Source organism: Harpegnathos saltator, unplaced genomic scaffold (assembly GCF_003227715.2).
Source record: "Harpegnathos saltator strain DR-91 unplaced genomic scaffold, Hsal_v8.6 scaffold104, whole genome shotgun sequence".
NCBI lineage: Eukaryota > Metazoa > Arthropoda > Insecta > Hymenoptera > Formicidae > Harpegnathos > Harpegnathos saltator.
In genome coordinates this window covers 217,646-234,960 of record NW_020229878.1, presented here as the reverse complement: position 1 = coordinate 234,960, position 17,315 = coordinate 217,646, and the positions used below count along the sequence as shown (strand labels likewise).

The following is a 17,315-nucleotide window of genomic DNA, read 5'->3' as shown; positions in this document are numbered from 1 at the left end:
GTCGTCGCCTTTGATATTTACTTTTGGTTGATCATCCTGCTCGCGTCTTTGAATATCTGCCTTCTTCATTTACATTTATATGATGCGAGTGAAGCCCTTCCTTTTGTTCCTTGCGTTCGTGGACAATATTAGTCCCGGCAGTCTTTTCGATAAACAAGGAACATTAGATTAGCAACTTGGAATATCGGTTTCATGTGGGACTCATGTGTGAAAGCATGTTTTTACTCAATATTTTATAAGTAGTTTCAAAATGTATTAACGAATAATACGGTCTTCCGAAATATAAGAGAAATGTTTTCGAAAATTTCTACCTCTTTCCCTTCCACTCCTCCCGCCAAAGTTGCTCGTAATGCCGATGCTGATGCAACATTAAAAACTACATATTCGAAAACGTATGCTATTGTCGCGATAATGTTCGGTCACTGATTTTTTACTCGCTGTGTCGCCAAAAGACAAGTACACGCGCGTAGAAAGTAGACGCGATTGTTCGCTGTAAAAGCACACTTCCGTCCGTTGATAACGCATTAAAGTTTTCGTCCGATTTTGAGACACATTGTTCGCTTGCATAATATGTTGATGAATTTATGGTAACGTAATACGTATATACACGTTTCTCAATTTGACGGATCCGCATAAGGGGATCTACTTGATATAAAAAAATCGTCCCGTTTTATTTTCGTTAGTTTATTATAGCATGACAATAAAATATGCGATAAGAAATATGATCAAAATAGAATTGTTGTAACGTGCAGAAAATAAATGTGTTATATATTAAATAAAGAAGTAATTTTTTTAACATAGACGTAAACCAAGTAGTCACGTTGTTAATTTGATAAAAGACAAATATATTCGCAAACGAATATACATAATACATATAAAAACTTAATTTTGGACATGGTAACATTTTTATGAGGACCTTGACGAGTCTACACCATTCTCCTGAGAAGTTCATTAATTTTATCTTCTCGGTTTCCGAAATCACCGCCTTCTACATAATGATTGGTCTTCTTACGCCATCCGCCATTCGGTGTATTAAGCTATAATAAAAGTAAGAAAATGTTTAATATAAATATATAGTATAAATATTTGTATTACATATAAAAATCATCGTAACAAATTACACCGTATTAAACGCTATAATTTTTCCTTCTTCACTTTGTGAAATAGAAATAAAAAAATTCATTATAAACTTGTAACTTGTTACGATTATTCGTTTTGGCTACTAGATGCACTAGATTTACTGTGGAGAACGAGACATATGTATATAAACTCAGCATTGAAGAGAAAAGAAACGAAAAGTTTCAACTTTCCAATTGTTCAGTTCAATTCAGCAAAAAAAAAAAAAGAAAAAAACCAAGTATATTAAGGCAATCATCAGCAAGTTCTTATTGTTCTTTGACGGCATAGGGAATTAATAAACTTAAAATTATTCCATAGCTATATCTATATAATATAATGCAATATATTTATATGTACATTATGTCAACTCTTTTAATCATACCTTGAATGGCCACAGAAAATTGCTGGCATATTTTAATTTTGGCCCAACAGTGAATATCTCATATATTAAATCCTCGGTACAGATGATGCCCGAACGACCTAAACAACATATATATTTCATCAAATCGAGCTGCTGCGCGATCGTCAATGAATATTAAGTGTTAAGTAAAATTAATTTAAAAAATTATATTAATTTTTGACAAACTGTAAAGGAGGAATGTCTTTGTATGTAGGTAACACTCCTATTTGTCAAACTGTTTACAGGAAATATAATAAGCATGCTAATTATATCGTGCTGTGCTTGCTGAAGTGCTTTTTAAATTGCAATTATTAATTTTACACTTATCTAAATAGTTGTTTCACTAACCGAGCTTTCTTTCAATGATAGCATTACTGATTATTGGTATACGTTGCCTGTTTATCTTGGCAAATCCACGTTTATAAATCAATTCACGAACTGATTTCAAATTAGGATATCCCCATGTGATGTAAGGCTCAACAATACGTAGCATATTGATCGTCGCTTTGTTCAATTTAACAAATACGCCATTGTTAATCTGCTTCAGTCGGAACAATTGTAATACTTTTCGTACCTTTGGTGCAACTTGATTTACACTGAAATAAGATCACAATTAAAAACTTTAATTATAAATTTTAATTGTATTTAAAGCTCAGAGAATAGATATAAATTTGACTAATATTAGGAATTTTAGATCAATACATCAGCATTTACCCTCTAATACGGATGACAAATGCCAGACGGGCTTCACCAGGTATGTAATAATTTCCATGGTTTTTTGCTTGTCTCATCAACCTTATCTCATCTCTTTCCTTTTGTTTATATTCTTTTATATATTTTTCTGCTCTTTTAAAAATTTCTTTCCTTTTCTTATAACGATTTGCGCGTTGCTGTAAAGAAGAAACAACATTGTATAAAATTGGGAAATTAGATTAGTCTATAACATACCACATATTACAAGCGAAATTCTTTGTATGATCGTGTAACAATTACCTTAATAGATATTTGCAAACGAGCAGCTTTAACCGCTTCGCGACGTTTCCTTCTTTTCAGAACAGATTCTGGTACTGCCGGCAATTTATTGGTGCTTGCCGGCGATGCAGTTTCTTTTTTCCTATATACAAAAGTATGATTTCTTAAAACATTTAAATGTTAGTAGACGAGTATATTACAGCAAAAATTTATTATATAATGATTATAAAATACATCCTAGATACAATTACATATGTATAACTTTTAACTTATCATGTAAATATCTACGATTCACACAAATATTAACCAGTGATTGTCGAAAATCTAAATGCATTTTCATGTGATATTAACATTAACAACAACGTAATGTTAACACATAATATTAATTAACAATAGAATCGTACTATCAAGTTTTGTAAAAGACGATAACGTACTCGCAACTTCCGTGCAAATGATCTTCATTGTTTCGTTAACATAAAAATTAAAAAAAAAAAAAAACGATATTATGTCTTTGCGTATTTGATATCATTTTGTTTAATCAATGCAGCTAAATTCTTTCGAGTTGCTCAAACAACTTACGTATCTGTCATCTTTCCGTATGGCAAGAAAATCCAACTTTCCTCTCTCTTCACTTAACCTTACGTACAAAAACGTGTTATTTGAGGTTTGTTTCCATTGCTGAACCGACTACACTAGTGCAAAAGGTGTACACTAAAGTATTTTCTATTGCAGAGAGAAAAGCACCATAAGCAAATAAGTCACTTGCATTGATTAAAACAATTGCTCTTAATTCTGACAATATTAATTTTTCGACCCATGTTCATTAGGAACATTTTTTCCTTCCTTCCTCATCATTTTAGTGCTTATCTGCCTTTAAAATCTTGAATCAAAAGAACTTTGTATAAGATGTTACATTGAAAAAAACTCTAACGTTTCCTGTACTTCATTATTACATACCCACCATACATATCTTTCTATTATTGAAAAGTATAATCTTTGCGAAGTAAATTATTCAAAAAGTATAGTGTTTGAAAAATTCAATGTTAATATATATTAACACTTTTTATCTAAACTGAATTTTCATATATACATAATATTGTATGATTTATAGATATAAATTTAATAATTGCGATAATAATTACACATAACTTATACGTGAAAAGAATGTTAATTGCATTTTCTGATGTACATCCTGACAAAGTATGTTAAATAACTAACATTTTGATTTGCATGTCACTCATATAGTTACATTCTTCAAAAGGCCATAATTTTTGTAATTTTGTGAGTTCTACAAAATTGCATTTGGTATATATTCTTAAAAATATAAAAATAAAAGTGTAAAAAGGACAAGATTTTTTCATCCGAAGTAAAATGCTCCCTTAAAATCGTTTTCTGTGTAAACATAATTATTTTTATTATGATAATTTTTATAACATATATAAATAATAATACAAATATCTATGCATCATCAGTTACTTGGTTCGTCTGAAAATTAGTAAGGAAGTTGGCTCTCCATTTTCTTCAATCTCAATTAAGAAATAAAGAGCATACTAGTTTCCGTTTTCATTTTCATCATTTCCATTGATTTCTGTTGCTTTGGGTGATGTTTCCAATCTTCTTTTGAACTCTTGGATATATTTGAGTAATCGTTTATCAGATTCCTTTACCTGTCAGGTATTATTAATGTCAAATTAAAATTAAGATATGTGAAATTATTAAGAAATATCATTTTAATTTTCAATGCTAAGATATCTTTAAAATTCTACGGTATTTATCATGACTACACAACATACTCGATTTATGACATCGGAAGCGAGAAAAAAAAAATATATATATATATATATATATACACGTTCGAAACTTCTACAATTAGTTAATTAAAAATTAAAAAAAATATGTTTGTAAAACGATATTAGCATTCAATTGAGCAGATCTATAAAATATAGTCTGAACACTTTTGCTCCAACAATCAATGAATTACTGTAAAATTAACATTGATAGAATCATGAGAAAAATAAGATTAAAAGATAAGTTGCATGTTCCCATTAATTTTTCGATCTATTGATCAATTGATTTATTGATTGTTATGGCAAAAAAGATGTTTGGAGTATTTTACAAATCTGCTCGTTCAATTATCGTCATTTTGTGAATGTCTTTTATTTCGTTGTATTTTGTAGGAGTTTTGAACGTGCATTTACTCGCTTTTGATGTCATCAGAATCAGAAAATTCGCGGAGAGTTACCAGAAGTCTTAAGCAGTGAAATTGATTAGATACTAATTCTGCTTATTATATATTTAATTTTTCGAGTAGTCCTCATATATCTTGTATTTTGTGTTTCCAAAGAATACTGTCTTTTATACATTACTACAATATATATCTAAATTGTTATCTAAAGATATTCCAACATCTTTATTAGATAAACGATAAAAATGATAATGATATAGGTAAATAACGACAATTCTCTATAACTAAATCGCTCGAAAGATTCGATAAAACAAAAAATGTGCAAAATGTCATACCATATTTGTGACTTTTTCGATAGCTTCCTGCAAATTCCCTTTTGATGGACCGTCCTCGAATTGTACACACAGAACCATCAGAGATTTGATGAGAGTCTCCTGATCTATCGCACTGTCAGGATTCAAGATTTCGGCTAGTATTGCGAATGCCAGATTATTATGCGTGTCAAACACTTGTTTGCCGAACTTTTGGCTGCTTCGCCTGATTGAAGTCAGTATAAATCTGGACACGTGATACGTATCGATATTCTGTAAAGGACTGATATCCGGCGCATTGCAAATGACTCGTAGAGTCGGAAAGTATGCACTTTCGAGCATTTCCGGAGCATCGGGCACACGGATCGCGAAATGATCAAAGAAAGCGCATAGACACTGTCGCAGGTAAATGTCGTCAGCGTTAGCAGGATTGTAACATAAAATTATTAAGCGCGACACCAAGCTACTACTGCTAATCCGCCGATTGAGTAATAGCTTGCAGAGACCTTCCGCTGCAATAGTGCGTAGTTCCTGATTCTGCAAATTTTCAACGGATAAAATTACTGCATGGAAAATTTCTCGTTTGATTATAGTACAACTCAATCATGATAGTATTTTTATACCGCGTTGTCCAACAATCCTGTTAATATGTGGACAAAATTGCAACTGTTATCTTCTATTGCAGGTCGCTCGTTTAAGGAGACAACGCTATCGACATCGTGTGTGTACAGCATACGGCTCCGTCCAGATCTCTCCTCAGGAATCTGCAAGATCTCGAAATACTCCAAGCCGTAAAAGAGCAAGAGATCGAATATCCCCTTTAAAGCGATTATCCATATGTCTGGATTTTCTTGTTCCGCAGAAAACTGATAGAAGAATATCATAAGATGCTTCTTAGCCATTTCCTTGTCCAATATGCAGTACATACCTAACGCCTTTAATGCTAACACATGCACATTATCGTCAGGATGCTGAAAAAAATAATTTACCATGTTAAATAATTGTATAAACGTATTGTAAAATGATGTAGGGTACACTTACGTCGAGACTGTCCAATACAATAGACATCATACTCCTGAGTGTAGGTGTCAATGTGCGAATGGACTGAACTTGCATCGTGGCACACAGAATGTTGAGGCACTTCGTCATCGTGGCTGCGTCATTTTTCTCGTCACGAATATCATCGGTTATTATATTCTCCGGAGTTTTCGACAGTTGATTTATCTTTTCTTTCAGAGTTTTAATCTTTTCTTTTATGCTGTCTGCTTTCAGAAAATCCTCCTTTTTGACTGTTTCATACAGTTCCTCCTCGAGTTCCATCAAGTCGACCTTCATTTGCGCTTTCTAGAGGCAAAAGGAAATTGAACAACAATATTTAAATCAAGATCCTCAGATGTTCAATCACTAGGAATTAATTTAGGCCAATAAGAATGCAAAAGGACTAGAGTAATATAATGTTTACGAGCAGTAGTACTGCTTACAATTAATATTGCACTACTGTACATATACTTCTAACAGCACTACGTGCTTCTGTTGAATACTGTCGAAGCTTCGGTATTGCACTGAGGAACACTCAGAAGCCTTAAGACTAAAGAGAAATCTCCGCGTGTACAATGTCCATCATTGACATTAGTATCCAGTCAAAATAATTGTTTATTATCAACATTTTTGCGCCTTCTCATCGGCCTAAATTAACTGTTAACGAAATTAGATGAATTTATCTATATAACAATGTTGAATTCATTAACAAGTCTTTGCATGCACCTGCATAATATTGCTCTCTTGCTTCTCTTCAGGTGCTTGTTGAGTGGATGTACTTTCTTTCAAAGGTAATCTGGTCTCGCTAATGACATTGGCTACTAAGTCCAGCATATTACTAATATTCGGCACCACCTTATCCAGCTGGTGCACTATACAGTCAATTATCTTATTGCAGCAATGATCGCTCATCAGAGCATCTATTATTATTTTCTGCAGATTTTTTCTCCCAACTTCGTCTGAGAGATCATATTTTTCAGTTATCTCAAATAGTTGTAAAAGAATAAATTTGTGATGCTGCTTTTCCCATTCTTCATACTGCTTAGACGATATGAAAGCGATAAATTCACATATGTAATTACAAAAAGCGGATAATTCTGGAATGACTAAGTCCAACTCTTCTGTGCAAGACAAATTATGGAGATGATTTATGACACACTTCCAATATAAGGTATTTTCGCACGACAAACTAGACAATGGGATTAATTTTATATTTTTATTTATTGGTACTTGCTCCAACAAAGTTTTTACATCAGTGTTTCTGAAAAAGAAGATTACTTGATGTGAATAAATTTTTAATTAGTGTACAGTTAATATTTAAATATCTGAATACTCAGGTACAAACTGAATATACTAACTTAAGTACTAAGCTTTTCGAGTATTTCTTAGGTAGATGATTATTTTGAAAATTATTAAAGTATAATTAGTATGAATAATATTTCAGAAAAAGGAAACAGACAAAATCAGCACATACAAAACTAACTATTACATAATTAAAAACACAAATATTAACAGGTTATTATTTATAATTATACCAAATATTTGAATAATACTCAAACATTTGGATACCGAATAGGAAATATGAGTATTTAGATATAGAAATTGTCCAATTTATGCTGACAGCGGTAGTTAATACATAGAATTTCTCTACGCTACTTTTGCTTACTTCCTTTTTTAGACTTACTTGAATAACGCTTGTAAAGCTAATACTGCAACTTCTGTCCCTATTCCAGCATCCAGACCATGTATAAGTTTTATGTATTCTCCGTTATAGTATCGTAGCCATGTTGGTAATAAGACTTTGCTTACACAGACTTTGACACTATCAGATCGGTCTTTAAGACCATCTTTTAGCAAACGTTCTCTTTGTTCAATTGTCAACGAACGTATTGTAATTTTGCTGATAAATTCATATGCCATTTTACGTACAGAGTCATCAATATCACGTGTCTTTTTCAAAGCAGCTAGTAAAGTTTTCTGATTCTTGCTCATTGTTGCAAGAACTGCTCTGCGAACTTCAGGCTTTGGATCTTTATATAGATGAAATAAATACATTTTTATTATAGGACACTGATCATTAGACGGCTCTTGTAATCTGTGCAAAGCAAAAACAGCCTGCGCTCTAACTTTAGGAGATTTATCCATCAATCGATCCATCATTCTGATTGTAATTTCATCGCATAAGCTGTCATCAATGAAAGCATGATCGCCCATAGAGTTTAAAAGCATATTCAAAAAATGACAGATTCGATATCTTACTGCCTTATCTTTTGCATTATCACTAGACAACAAGAATGTGAACAATTTATTGAGAAATGGATTCATCGGTTCTATAGATTCACTTTCTGCACAGGAATACAGGCTCATGGAGAATTTAGCACAGAATTCCAATGTGTTTATAATACGTGGATGCTCTTGAGCCATTGTAAGAGGCACTTTCAAGCATGATATGAAACATTTTGAGAATGTATCTAAATTAGTCTAAAAGAAAATAAGACAATTACAAACAAATTTAATTGAAGATTCATTTACAATTTATTTAAGGTTTATTTAATAACATTCATTTAAAGTTTATTGAATGTTTGCTTAAATGGGATAAACAACTGCTCGAGCAACAGAGGTTACTTTGTAGCACTTCACGTGTATGTTCTTTCTTTTTTTTTCGTTCTATTTCAAGGTAATTCTAAATACTTATAAATCACTATAATATGCCCCATATATTCATGACACATATTCATTCAAAACTGAAGCTATTTTAAAGATATTTTAAAGAGGAGAAGATTAAACCGAAGTTAAAATCCATCTAACGAAAAATAGTGTAATTCGGACTCACCCTCTGATATAGTTTCATAAGCTTTTTTGTGTATAGCGAGTGGTTTGTTTTGTTAAACTGCACATTGTAAAATATATTTTTCATATCATTCTCTACCGCACGTGCCATATCTGTATATTAGTATGAAAAAATTTAATTTGAATTTTAACACCACATACATAAAGTCGTGACGGTTACGTATCTTGAATTTATTGATCGACAATTGCCAACATGCGGAGCCGTCGTACTCCATTGAATTGCACTCATTGCACTGTAGTGCATCATCGACGAAGTAAAATAAAGACTGTCGACCCTGGAATGAAAATTTTCATATTGACCAAGGGGGCCCAAGGGAATTGCCGGAGGTAATTGAAGAGCGATGATAATACCGACTCCTATAGTTATGCTCAAGATAATACAGGTAGCAGCTATTGCCGGTGCGCGGCGAGAGGAAAGACACGCGCCTCTATTCGTGTTTTACCTCGATCGCATCTCTACCCTCTCAGGGCCTCACGCAAGCCATCGATAGTTGCTGGATCGATTAGGCCGCGTTGCGGGCTGTGGCCCGAGCGGCTGCTGCGAAGCTCTTCTCCATCCATTCGTATCTCGGCGCGCGCTTACTCGTCAGATTTCTGTAATTAATAAACTTTTTTTTTTACGTTACGAATATCGAAAAACTCTATGGGATTTTTATATTTATTTTAATCCAGTCTATATTTCCACGAGCTCTGTAAAAATTGTTTTGCAACACGCGGGTTATATACAGGCGGGTGTCTCATAACAGAGCGGGTTGAGACAAACATAAAAGTCTCATACCGTTCTGCCACTTCTCGGCTGCTTGAGCTAAAATAAGTACAGAAAAGTTTAGATACTTAACGTGATAATACATTACACTTTTATAATCGTCGTCGTCGTTCATCTGTAGAAAAAAAAGTAACTTCGCTCATGATCAGTATGTTAACGCAAGAGCGACGAGATAAAACACGAGTAGCGGCGGATCGTTCTCCTTTTTTCTTCTTCTTCTTCTTGCACACTGGCAACTGTCGTTCATGTGATCATGTGGGGCCCCATGCTTGGGGCCCCGAGAGGCTCTGATGCCTTTTGAATACCATCTTGGCCCGTGTTCTTTCGTTAGAAAGTCTCTAACGTTTGTGCGTATCTCGACTGCCAACTCGCCAACATGGTCTTGTTCGCGACCATGCATTGCTCTCGTCCTAAACGATCCTGAACGAAAGAATAATTAAGACGGGAAGAAACGAGCACAAATATTTCCACGTGGCCCGTCAGCAGACGGGAAATATCGCGTCCATTTCGAGAGGGAGAATTTAACGACTATAGGGGAAAGTATAAATTTATCAAAATGGTCTAATCGAAATTAGATGACAAATATATATGAATGATATTTCTCAGAAACAAACAAATCCAATTTTTATTTTGCGCAATGTACATTTACAATTGTATCGTACATTATCATATGTTATATGCAACATGCATATAATTTCACTTATTTCCTGCTTATAACAAAAGTGCCGCCGCTGTTATCTGGCGAGCTCTCGCTCCTGGGAGCCCGCTCGACAGCGTACGAGTTTTGTACGTCTTCTTCCATATCGATTGCAATAGTGTCTGCAAATCGATGCACCCGTCCCGTCTCGACATCCTCCGTGTAGCCCGTAGCCCTCGTGGCACATGTATCGAGTCTGTTCCGTGCGCTGAGTCTTTCGCGCGATGTCTCCGATCCGCTTGTCTCGCTAATTGCGTGAGTCACGTCCCGGCGTAAATGTAACGGGAGATCATGTTCTCGGTTAGTCGAGTGCACATCGTGATTGTCGTCGAGCCTAAGACGCGCGATGTCAGGGAAGATGAATTTCTGCTGCCCGTTCCTGCCCGTTGGTGACACATTCAAGTTCGATCCATCCTCGGTGTCCATAGTCGTGTCGCAATTGTGATCGTAGTTTATGTGCCGAGGCGGCTCAGGATTGCGAGGTCTTCGCAAATTGAATTGTCTCAACTTGCGCCTTGGTGGTGTTTCTGCCATCATTTCTATTAGATACAGCGTACGATAATCTAGTTCTCTTCTGACCTGCCGCATATCGTGCAATATCGGTGCGGTTGCCGGTATACTCCTAGCAATCTTCGTAACAAATAAGGTACATTAGATTAACATCTTGGAATATCGATTTCACGATTTCTCGCATTCCACCCCCAATCACACCCAAGTTTTACTGAATATTTTATAAGTGTTTATAAAATTTCTAAAATGATATTGATATACAACATCAAGAGCAATACATTCGGTAACATTATATGCCATTATCGCAATGTTTAATCGCTGATTTTTTACTCACCGTATCGGGAAAATCTAATTGTGCGAGCAAAGCACGCGATTGTTCGCTATAAATGCTCGATGACCAAGGTCTACGTATATATCTGGATATATAATCCCTGTATGGGTGTATGGTTGTATTGTTCCCGTCCTTGGATATTCGTCCCGCTTCAGATATTATCGTCAGACCAATGTCTTTGTTGCTCGTATTTTTATTAAATCTCAACACTCGCACCGCCGTTGGACCTCCGAAACCAGAATACGCTAGCACGTGGTCATACGGGTGGTAATCCACACAAGTGACCGCTCGGTAGTCACGCTCGCTCGTATATTTCGCGAGATGTTCGCTCGTTTCCAAATGCCAGACGTTTAGCACGGAGTCCTCGCCGCCGCACAAAACTAGACTGCCGCATGGGGAGATGCACGCTTTTGTCTGAATCCTGTAGGTGCATAGATGAAATGAGAGAGAGAGAGAGAGAGAGAGAGAGAGAGGGGGGAGAGGGAGAGAGAGAGAAGGAGGGAGAGGGGGGAGGGAGAGGGGGAGAGAGAGAGGGAGAGAGAGAGAGAGAGAGGGAGGGATTGCATTACAAAGATCACAGATGACGGGACAGTCAGTCTCTTTTCAAGTAGAAAGGTTCGGAATTTGTCTAGATGAGGCAAGAATTTTGCTCAAGACGAAATCTATCCGAAAAAGATCTCTTAAGGATATTTCAAAGACACACTAACCGTCTCCCTGAAACTCTCCGAAATTTGCAGATATTCTCGTTCAAAATCTTTCAAAATCGCTTAAAGGTAAGGGAGTTTTCATTTTGCGGTCGGTTGAGTGCGAATACATATTCTTCTGCTGAGAAATTGAAGAATTAAATTCATCATCTACCTTAACCCGGCGTCGTTGAAGCTGAATTATAATGGCCCGAAACGTTCCTAAATCCATTAAATATCTCATCAAATTACTTGTATTAAGAGATTATTTATTTCATAAAAATTACTACTTTTCTAAAACCGAATATCTTTGGTCTAGCTTACACTAGACCAAAAATATTCGGATTATCATGACTTATCTCAACGTGCGTGTAACATTTTATCACCGCAATGATGCCCGGTTAAGGAATTCTATGTAGATAGAAATTTTTGTGGTATTCGAAGCTCTCGTGGTGCAGAAAAATGCCGGGAAAATCGATCTGCCGGATTCCGCGGATCGAGCAAGGTAAAGGGGTATCCTTGAGTGTCCTTGAGTGTCCACAGGTACCTTTGATTGTTTAGCCCGTCGTATCTCTGCAGAACCACGCAGGTCGCGAGGTCCAACGTTCGCAAGCCGCTGTTCCTCGAGTGCACCAAAAGCCTGGACTCAAGGGGGTGCAAGGCGATCGTGTTGATGACCACTCCTTCGATCTCGCGAACTTTTATTTTCCTCGCGATGCACCACTCCCGTTTCGACGGCATCTTGCTGTTTCTCCGCGCCGACCAAACGATTATCGCACCCACGCTGTCAGCCGTGATCAAATCACCGTTCTTGTAAAATACCATGGAGTTGACGAAGCCTTCGTGACCTTCCAACTCCTGACAGAGCACCCGTTTCCGCGACCGCTTGTCGTACGCCCAGACGCGCGCTACACGATCGTAACACCCTGTCGCTACGATCGTCGTATTGCTGGGTCCATACTTGGCGCAGTACACATACGTGGGATGCGGAAGCATCTGCAAGTGAAGATCCAGTTGGAGCGAGTTGGATGGGCGAGAATTGATTTGCTTGCCCGAACATTACGAGCGACTTTTTTCTGAAGAAGTTTTCATCGTTAAAGAAGATGGTTAAGGAAGACACTTGGTCTCAAGAATATATTGCTACAATAGTGCCCTAACTTTTGTTAATTTGATTATTTTGAAATTTTCAAAGGTCAATAGGTGTTCTCCGACGCTTCGTTTCTGAGATATTTCACACCATTAACTTAAATGGTCCACCCTTTATTTTTTTAATATGTATTTAGAAATTTAATTATTCAGATGATGTTAAAGGAAGTGTTCCTGTCTGATTACCTCGACATATTGTACAGTCCGATTGCGAACATCCCAGATACGCGCTGTTTGATCCGCGGACGCCGACAACAAGCAGCGATCGTCGCTAGACCAACTTAGAGAATAGACGAAAGTCTTGTGGCCGGAAAATCGCACGTGGGTCTTGCCGGATTCGACCTGAAATCGGCGACGATGATCACGCGAACTCGGTACAGTTTCATCGCGAATACGCGTTAAAGTACGAAATTTATTATGTTACGAAATCAGACCTAGTCAAGGTACGAATCCTCAACCTGTACTTGGCTCAAGGTACGAATATAACGCATGTTGGTTTTGCTTAAGAAACAGCAAGAAAAAAATCAGGAACAGTGATAAAAAAAATTGAAAAAAGGTCGCAACATGTAAATATTTTTTTTTAATTTTTAATTAATTTCATTCGGCGGATTCACCTCGTAAACGACAATGGGATAAGAGTACTCCTCGGAATGGACGCAAGCCAAATACTTGCCGTCGCTGCTGAACGCCACATAGAAACATCCGTTTTCGCTCGCTTCCGTCTCAAACACCCTCTCGTTCGGAATTTTGCACGACTGGGCGGCCAAGCGCGCCCATTTCGGCAAACTGACGGCAGTCGAGATGCGCGTATTTGAGCGTTCCTGCGATTCGCTCCACGTGTCAGGGACATGTTTCATCGTTAATTGCTGATACAGCACTGGTTTGATCTTCGGGGGTGACACGGAAGTTACCGTCACAAAGAGACTGCTGGGGTATTTGCATCTATTGTTCGACTGCCACCATGTGTATACCTATACACACAGACACACACGTACAATGCAAAGAATCGAGTATCGTAAGTATGTAGAAAAACACGAAATCGTCGAAGCTTGTATCTTCAGTCTTTCAAAAGTATGTTCGTTTTAATGTATCATCTTGGATTTTTTATTCTCAGTACGATTGTTGTATATTGTAATGTAATTTTATTTACGTAAAATAATTTTAATTACTCTCAAAGGGTCTACAAGCACTTAATAGCCCAGCAAGTTAAATTATACTAGTTAGACTCAACTTATATTTACAATAAGTAAACGAGATATATAGTAAATAAATATAAGTTGAGTTTAACTGATGTAATTTCATCTGCTTAGTTATTAAATGCTTACGGACTTTTTGCAAGTAATTAAAATGCAATAACAATAGGTCCGAAAACTTATTGATAATTAAACGATGAGTATACCTCGCAGCTGCGCCTGTCGTATTTCTTAAAACTTCGCCTGGGCTTGTAAAGCTGCAATCGTACTTTCTTGTCCGTGTGAAGAGTGTCATTACATCCTAACGGCTTGAGAAACGCCCAGGCTATCTTGTGCCAGCATCCTTCGCTACCTGAAACAATAAAGGGATATGTTGTTTATTTATAATGAGCCTGTGGGCTACCAGAAGCTTCCCTTGAAGCCCTTGAAGATCTCGTATCGGAGATCAAACGGCATTTTCAAGTGTATCTTGCATTTTATTGCATTATATCTTATAAATTGCAGCCATATATACGACATAACAAACAAACATAATGTCTGTTTTTAGTCGGTCGTTCGAATCTATCATCCGACGAACCGTGCTGTAGTCAATTCGCGTATTCGCGTATTCGCGTATTCCGTGAATATCCAAAAGTGATTTTCTCGAAGAAACTAAGCCTCGCGCGCGAGAAGAAGAATATTTTGCTCAGCGTTATATCTTTGACTTATTTTCGCGTAAGAGGAGTTCCTGTTCTGACCGGGGGTCCTAGGTCGACCATCGAATGATCATTTAAAAAATTAACGATAGCATAACAAAGAATTACGAAATAGGTTTTAAATAAGGATAATAAATAAAGGATTAATGAAATTGACAATGAGACTACCGATGTAAAGTGAGACTTGCCGAATCTGTCGTAACTGAAGCTTGCCTCGGCGAAACTCAGCGGATCTATCACCTCAAAGAGGATCACCACCTGGCTGTCCTCGTCGCGTCTCGTGATCGCGTTGAAATCGTGCTCGAAGATGAGCTCCTCCTCCCAGACCGGTATCATCGACCGGTTCTCTTTGAAGTCGAACTTGCCGGTGATCATCGGCTGCAAGGACACGCTCGTGTTCTCGCTGTTGTCTGCACCACACTTCAGATAACTGCCCGTGTGTGCGTTCACGATGTGCACCTTCACCATCGGTCGTTTAACCTTCGCGTAATCCACCTCAAGCAGGTCTGTCCTGTGCACCGTCACTGAAATGTACCTGATCTCCGCGTCTTCGCGCTTGTCGTCCTTTTCCTTGTCCTGCTTATCCTCTTTTCCTTGTCGCCGCTTCTTCCTCTTCTTCTTCCGGACTCTCGTGTCCGTTTCAGCGTCAGCATTGGATCGCGCATCCTTCGCGGACGAGCTGGCCTTGTCGTCATTCGTAAGAACGTCCTTCTTCCTCAACAAGGATCGCTCCCTTTTCCTCAGCGATCGATCCTGAGTTGCTTCCGGTTGTTGCTTGTCGCTCGTGGACGTGGACGTCTCCTTGTAAGTGGTCGAGCTCGATTGAATATCAGTGACCTTCCCCAGGCTCGACGTCGAATTCACCTCGTCGGAGCTGTTATTCCTGCTTTTCGAGGACCTACTGGTCCTCGCGGAACGAGCGTCGCTGTCCGTGAGACGTTCACGTCTGCTCCTCGCGCTCGCCCCTTGAGCGCTCTTCTTCAGGGAGTCGCTGGACGTGCCGCCGCTCGTCCGCACCTCCTCGATGTCCTCAATCTTCGACGAGCGGTCGCTCATCCTCCTCATTTCGATCTTCGTGCTCTCCCGTCGGTGATCGGTCTCGATCCTGAGGACTTCCTCGTTCTCCGACACGAACGCTGGGTTGTCGAAGAAGAAGGCATTCCGTCGCACGCTAGACCGCGGCGCCGGAATCGGCTTACGCTGATCCTCGTCGCCGCCGGTCAACGGTGACACGTCGCGCGTTTCAGGTAGCCGGATCACGCTAGTGTCCTTGGACCAGCGTTTACGCGGTTGCCTCTTCGAGTTGTCCTCCGTCTCACTCGCGGCGTTCACAGTGCTCCACTGTTTCCTCCGGCGTGGCTTAACCTCGGGGAAAGGCTCGAGCTCCGGTGTCCTGGAGTTCTTCCCGGGCGTCCCGATCTCTTCGATTAGATCGAACGATTCCAATGTCACACGGTCACGTGTCTCGTCGAGACGAGTCCTCGTTACGACGACATGACGGTCACCGGGCACCTCACTCGCTCGCTTCGACGAGCTTTTGAAGCTGTCAGATCGCTTAACTGCCTTTTCGTCGGAGGATTCGGGGACTACGGGGACATTCTCGTTGTCTCCTTGCGAGCGGCTGGCTTCGTGGTGAATGTCCACGACGACGTTCATCGTTGCCTTCGACGGCGTCGTGTTCTCCATCGAGTCTTCCAGGAAAGACGACACATGCCGCGATCTCTTTAGCATCCTGCCCTTTGAGGCCATCTTTTCATCGACTGTGTGCTTGCGGAATGGAAAATGAGTTGAGTTGGCTCAGCGATTATGCTCGCTCGAAAGAGAACATCGCGTGCGCTCCACTTGCGGATCGATTCATCACTCTCTCGATGCTAATAACTGCGTGCTTCGCCGAACGCGATTCTGTCATCGTTACCGTCTTCGTCGATGTCATTTTTATCCTTCGATTCTGTGCGAATGCCGCCGCGCTGATTCGTCGGGCGGCTTACGGCCGACGACGTCGCGATCCCCGTTACTACAAACAAACAAACGCGGCGGCCAGGTGCGGCGGTACAAGAGTGTACTCCCACACCTGATTGTTCGCGTGGAACGCTGGTGAATCGATTGATATGGTAGCCGTGTGTGAGCGAGCCTCGCAGTTTGAAACAGTTTTTCCCGTGTTTCATCGATCGTCCCACATGACTTTTACGTTGTCAATACGAAAGTATTTTCGTACACACATCTGGAAGAAGGAGATTGAAAAGAGAAAGAAGGCGGAATAATGTGTGGAGTATAGACAATGGATGAGAAGCAAGAGAGAGAGAGAGAGAGAGAGAGAGAGAGAGAGAGAGAGAGAGAGAGGGAGAGGGAGAGGGAGAGGGAGAGGGAGAGGGAGAGGGAGAGGAGAGAGAGAGAGAGAGAGAGAGAGAGAGAGAGAGAG

The 17,315-nt window shown here is 38.9% G+C and overlaps 3 protein-coding genes across 3 annotated transcripts; all 3 read right to left on the bottom strand.

Annotated features, from left to right (window-relative positions):
- Positions 1–421: 421 nt before the first annotated feature.
- Positions 422–3,192, bottom strand: LOC105182386 (60S ribosomal protein L7-like). The gene is made up of 6 exons (XM_011139764.3): positions 3,071–3,192; positions 2,513–2,633; positions 2,234–2,409; positions 1,868–2,115; positions 1,502–1,599; positions 422–1,037 (listed from the first exon to the last, which is right to left on the bottom strand). The coding sequence occupies exons 1-6, from the start codon at positions 3,079–3,081 to the stop codon at positions 927–929; spliced, it is 765 nt and encodes a 254-aa protein (XP_011138066.1). The 5' UTR covers positions 3,082–3,192; the 3' UTR covers positions 422–926.
- A 739-nt stretch (positions 3,193–3,931) lies between these two features.
- Cap-G (Chromosome associated protein G) lies at positions 3,932–9,078 on the bottom strand. The gene is made up of 7 exons (XM_025299748.1): positions 8,859–9,078; positions 7,710–8,506; positions 6,752–7,286; positions 6,029–6,331; positions 5,611–5,958; positions 5,012–5,524; positions 3,932–4,158 (listed from the first exon to the last, which is right to left on the bottom strand). The coding sequence occupies exons 1-7, from the start codon at positions 8,964–8,966 to the stop codon at positions 4,042–4,044; spliced, it is 2,721 nt and encodes a 906-aa protein (XP_025155533.1). The 5' UTR covers positions 8,967–9,078; the 3' UTR covers positions 3,932–4,041.
- A 1,150-nt stretch (positions 9,079–10,228) lies between these two features.
- On the bottom strand, positions 10,229–17,162 carry LOC105182387 (jouberin). Its single transcript, XM_011139765.3, has 7 exons — positions 15,085–17,162; positions 14,408–14,553; positions 13,623–13,979; positions 13,195–13,350; positions 12,410–12,858; positions 11,183–11,600; positions 10,229–10,968 (listed from the first exon to the last, which is right to left on the bottom strand). Exons 1-7 carry the CDS (start codon positions 16,643–16,645, stop codon positions 10,342–10,344), a joined length of 3,714 nt encoding a protein of 1,237 aa, XP_011138067.1. The 5' UTR covers positions 16,646–17,162; the 3' UTR covers positions 10,229–10,341.
- Positions 17,163–17,315: the final 153 nt, after the last annotated feature.

Bases quoted from the DNA above. Each gene is read 5' to 3' on its own strand.
- LOC105182386 (XM_011139764.3), bottom strand. The intron at 1,600-1,867 runs GTTAGTGAAACA...TATGTTGTTTAG, and splicing joins TATCATTGAAAGAAAGCTCG to GTCGTTCGGGCATCATCTGT. The intron at 1,038-1,501 runs GTATGATTAAAA...CTTTTATTATAG, and splicing joins ATTTTCTGTGGCCATTCAAG to CTTAATACACCGAATGGCGG.
- Cap-G (XM_025299748.1), bottom strand. From the start codon at position 8,966: ATGGCACGTGCGGTAGAGAATGATATGAAAAATATATTTTACAATGTG. The intron at 8,507-8,858 runs GTGAGTCCGAAT...ATTTTCTTTTAG, and splicing joins TTATGAAACTATATCAGAGG to ACTAATTTAGATACATTCTC. The intron at 7,287-7,709 runs GTAAGTCTAAAA...CTTCTTTTTCAG, and splicing joins GCTTTACAAGCGTTATTCAA to AAACACTGATGTAAAAACTT.
- LOC105182387 (XM_011139765.3), bottom strand. From the start codon at position 16,645: ATGGCCTCAAAGGGCAGGATGCTAAAGAGATCGCGGCATGTGTCGTCT. The intron at 12,859-13,194 runs GTAATCAGACAG...CTTCACTTGCAG, and splicing joins GGACTGTACAATATGTCGAG to ATGCTTCCGCATCCCACGTA. The intron at 10,969-11,182 runs GTGAGTAAAAAA...TTTGTTACGAAG, and splicing joins AATTAGATTTTCCCGATACG to ATTGCTAGGAGTATACCGGC.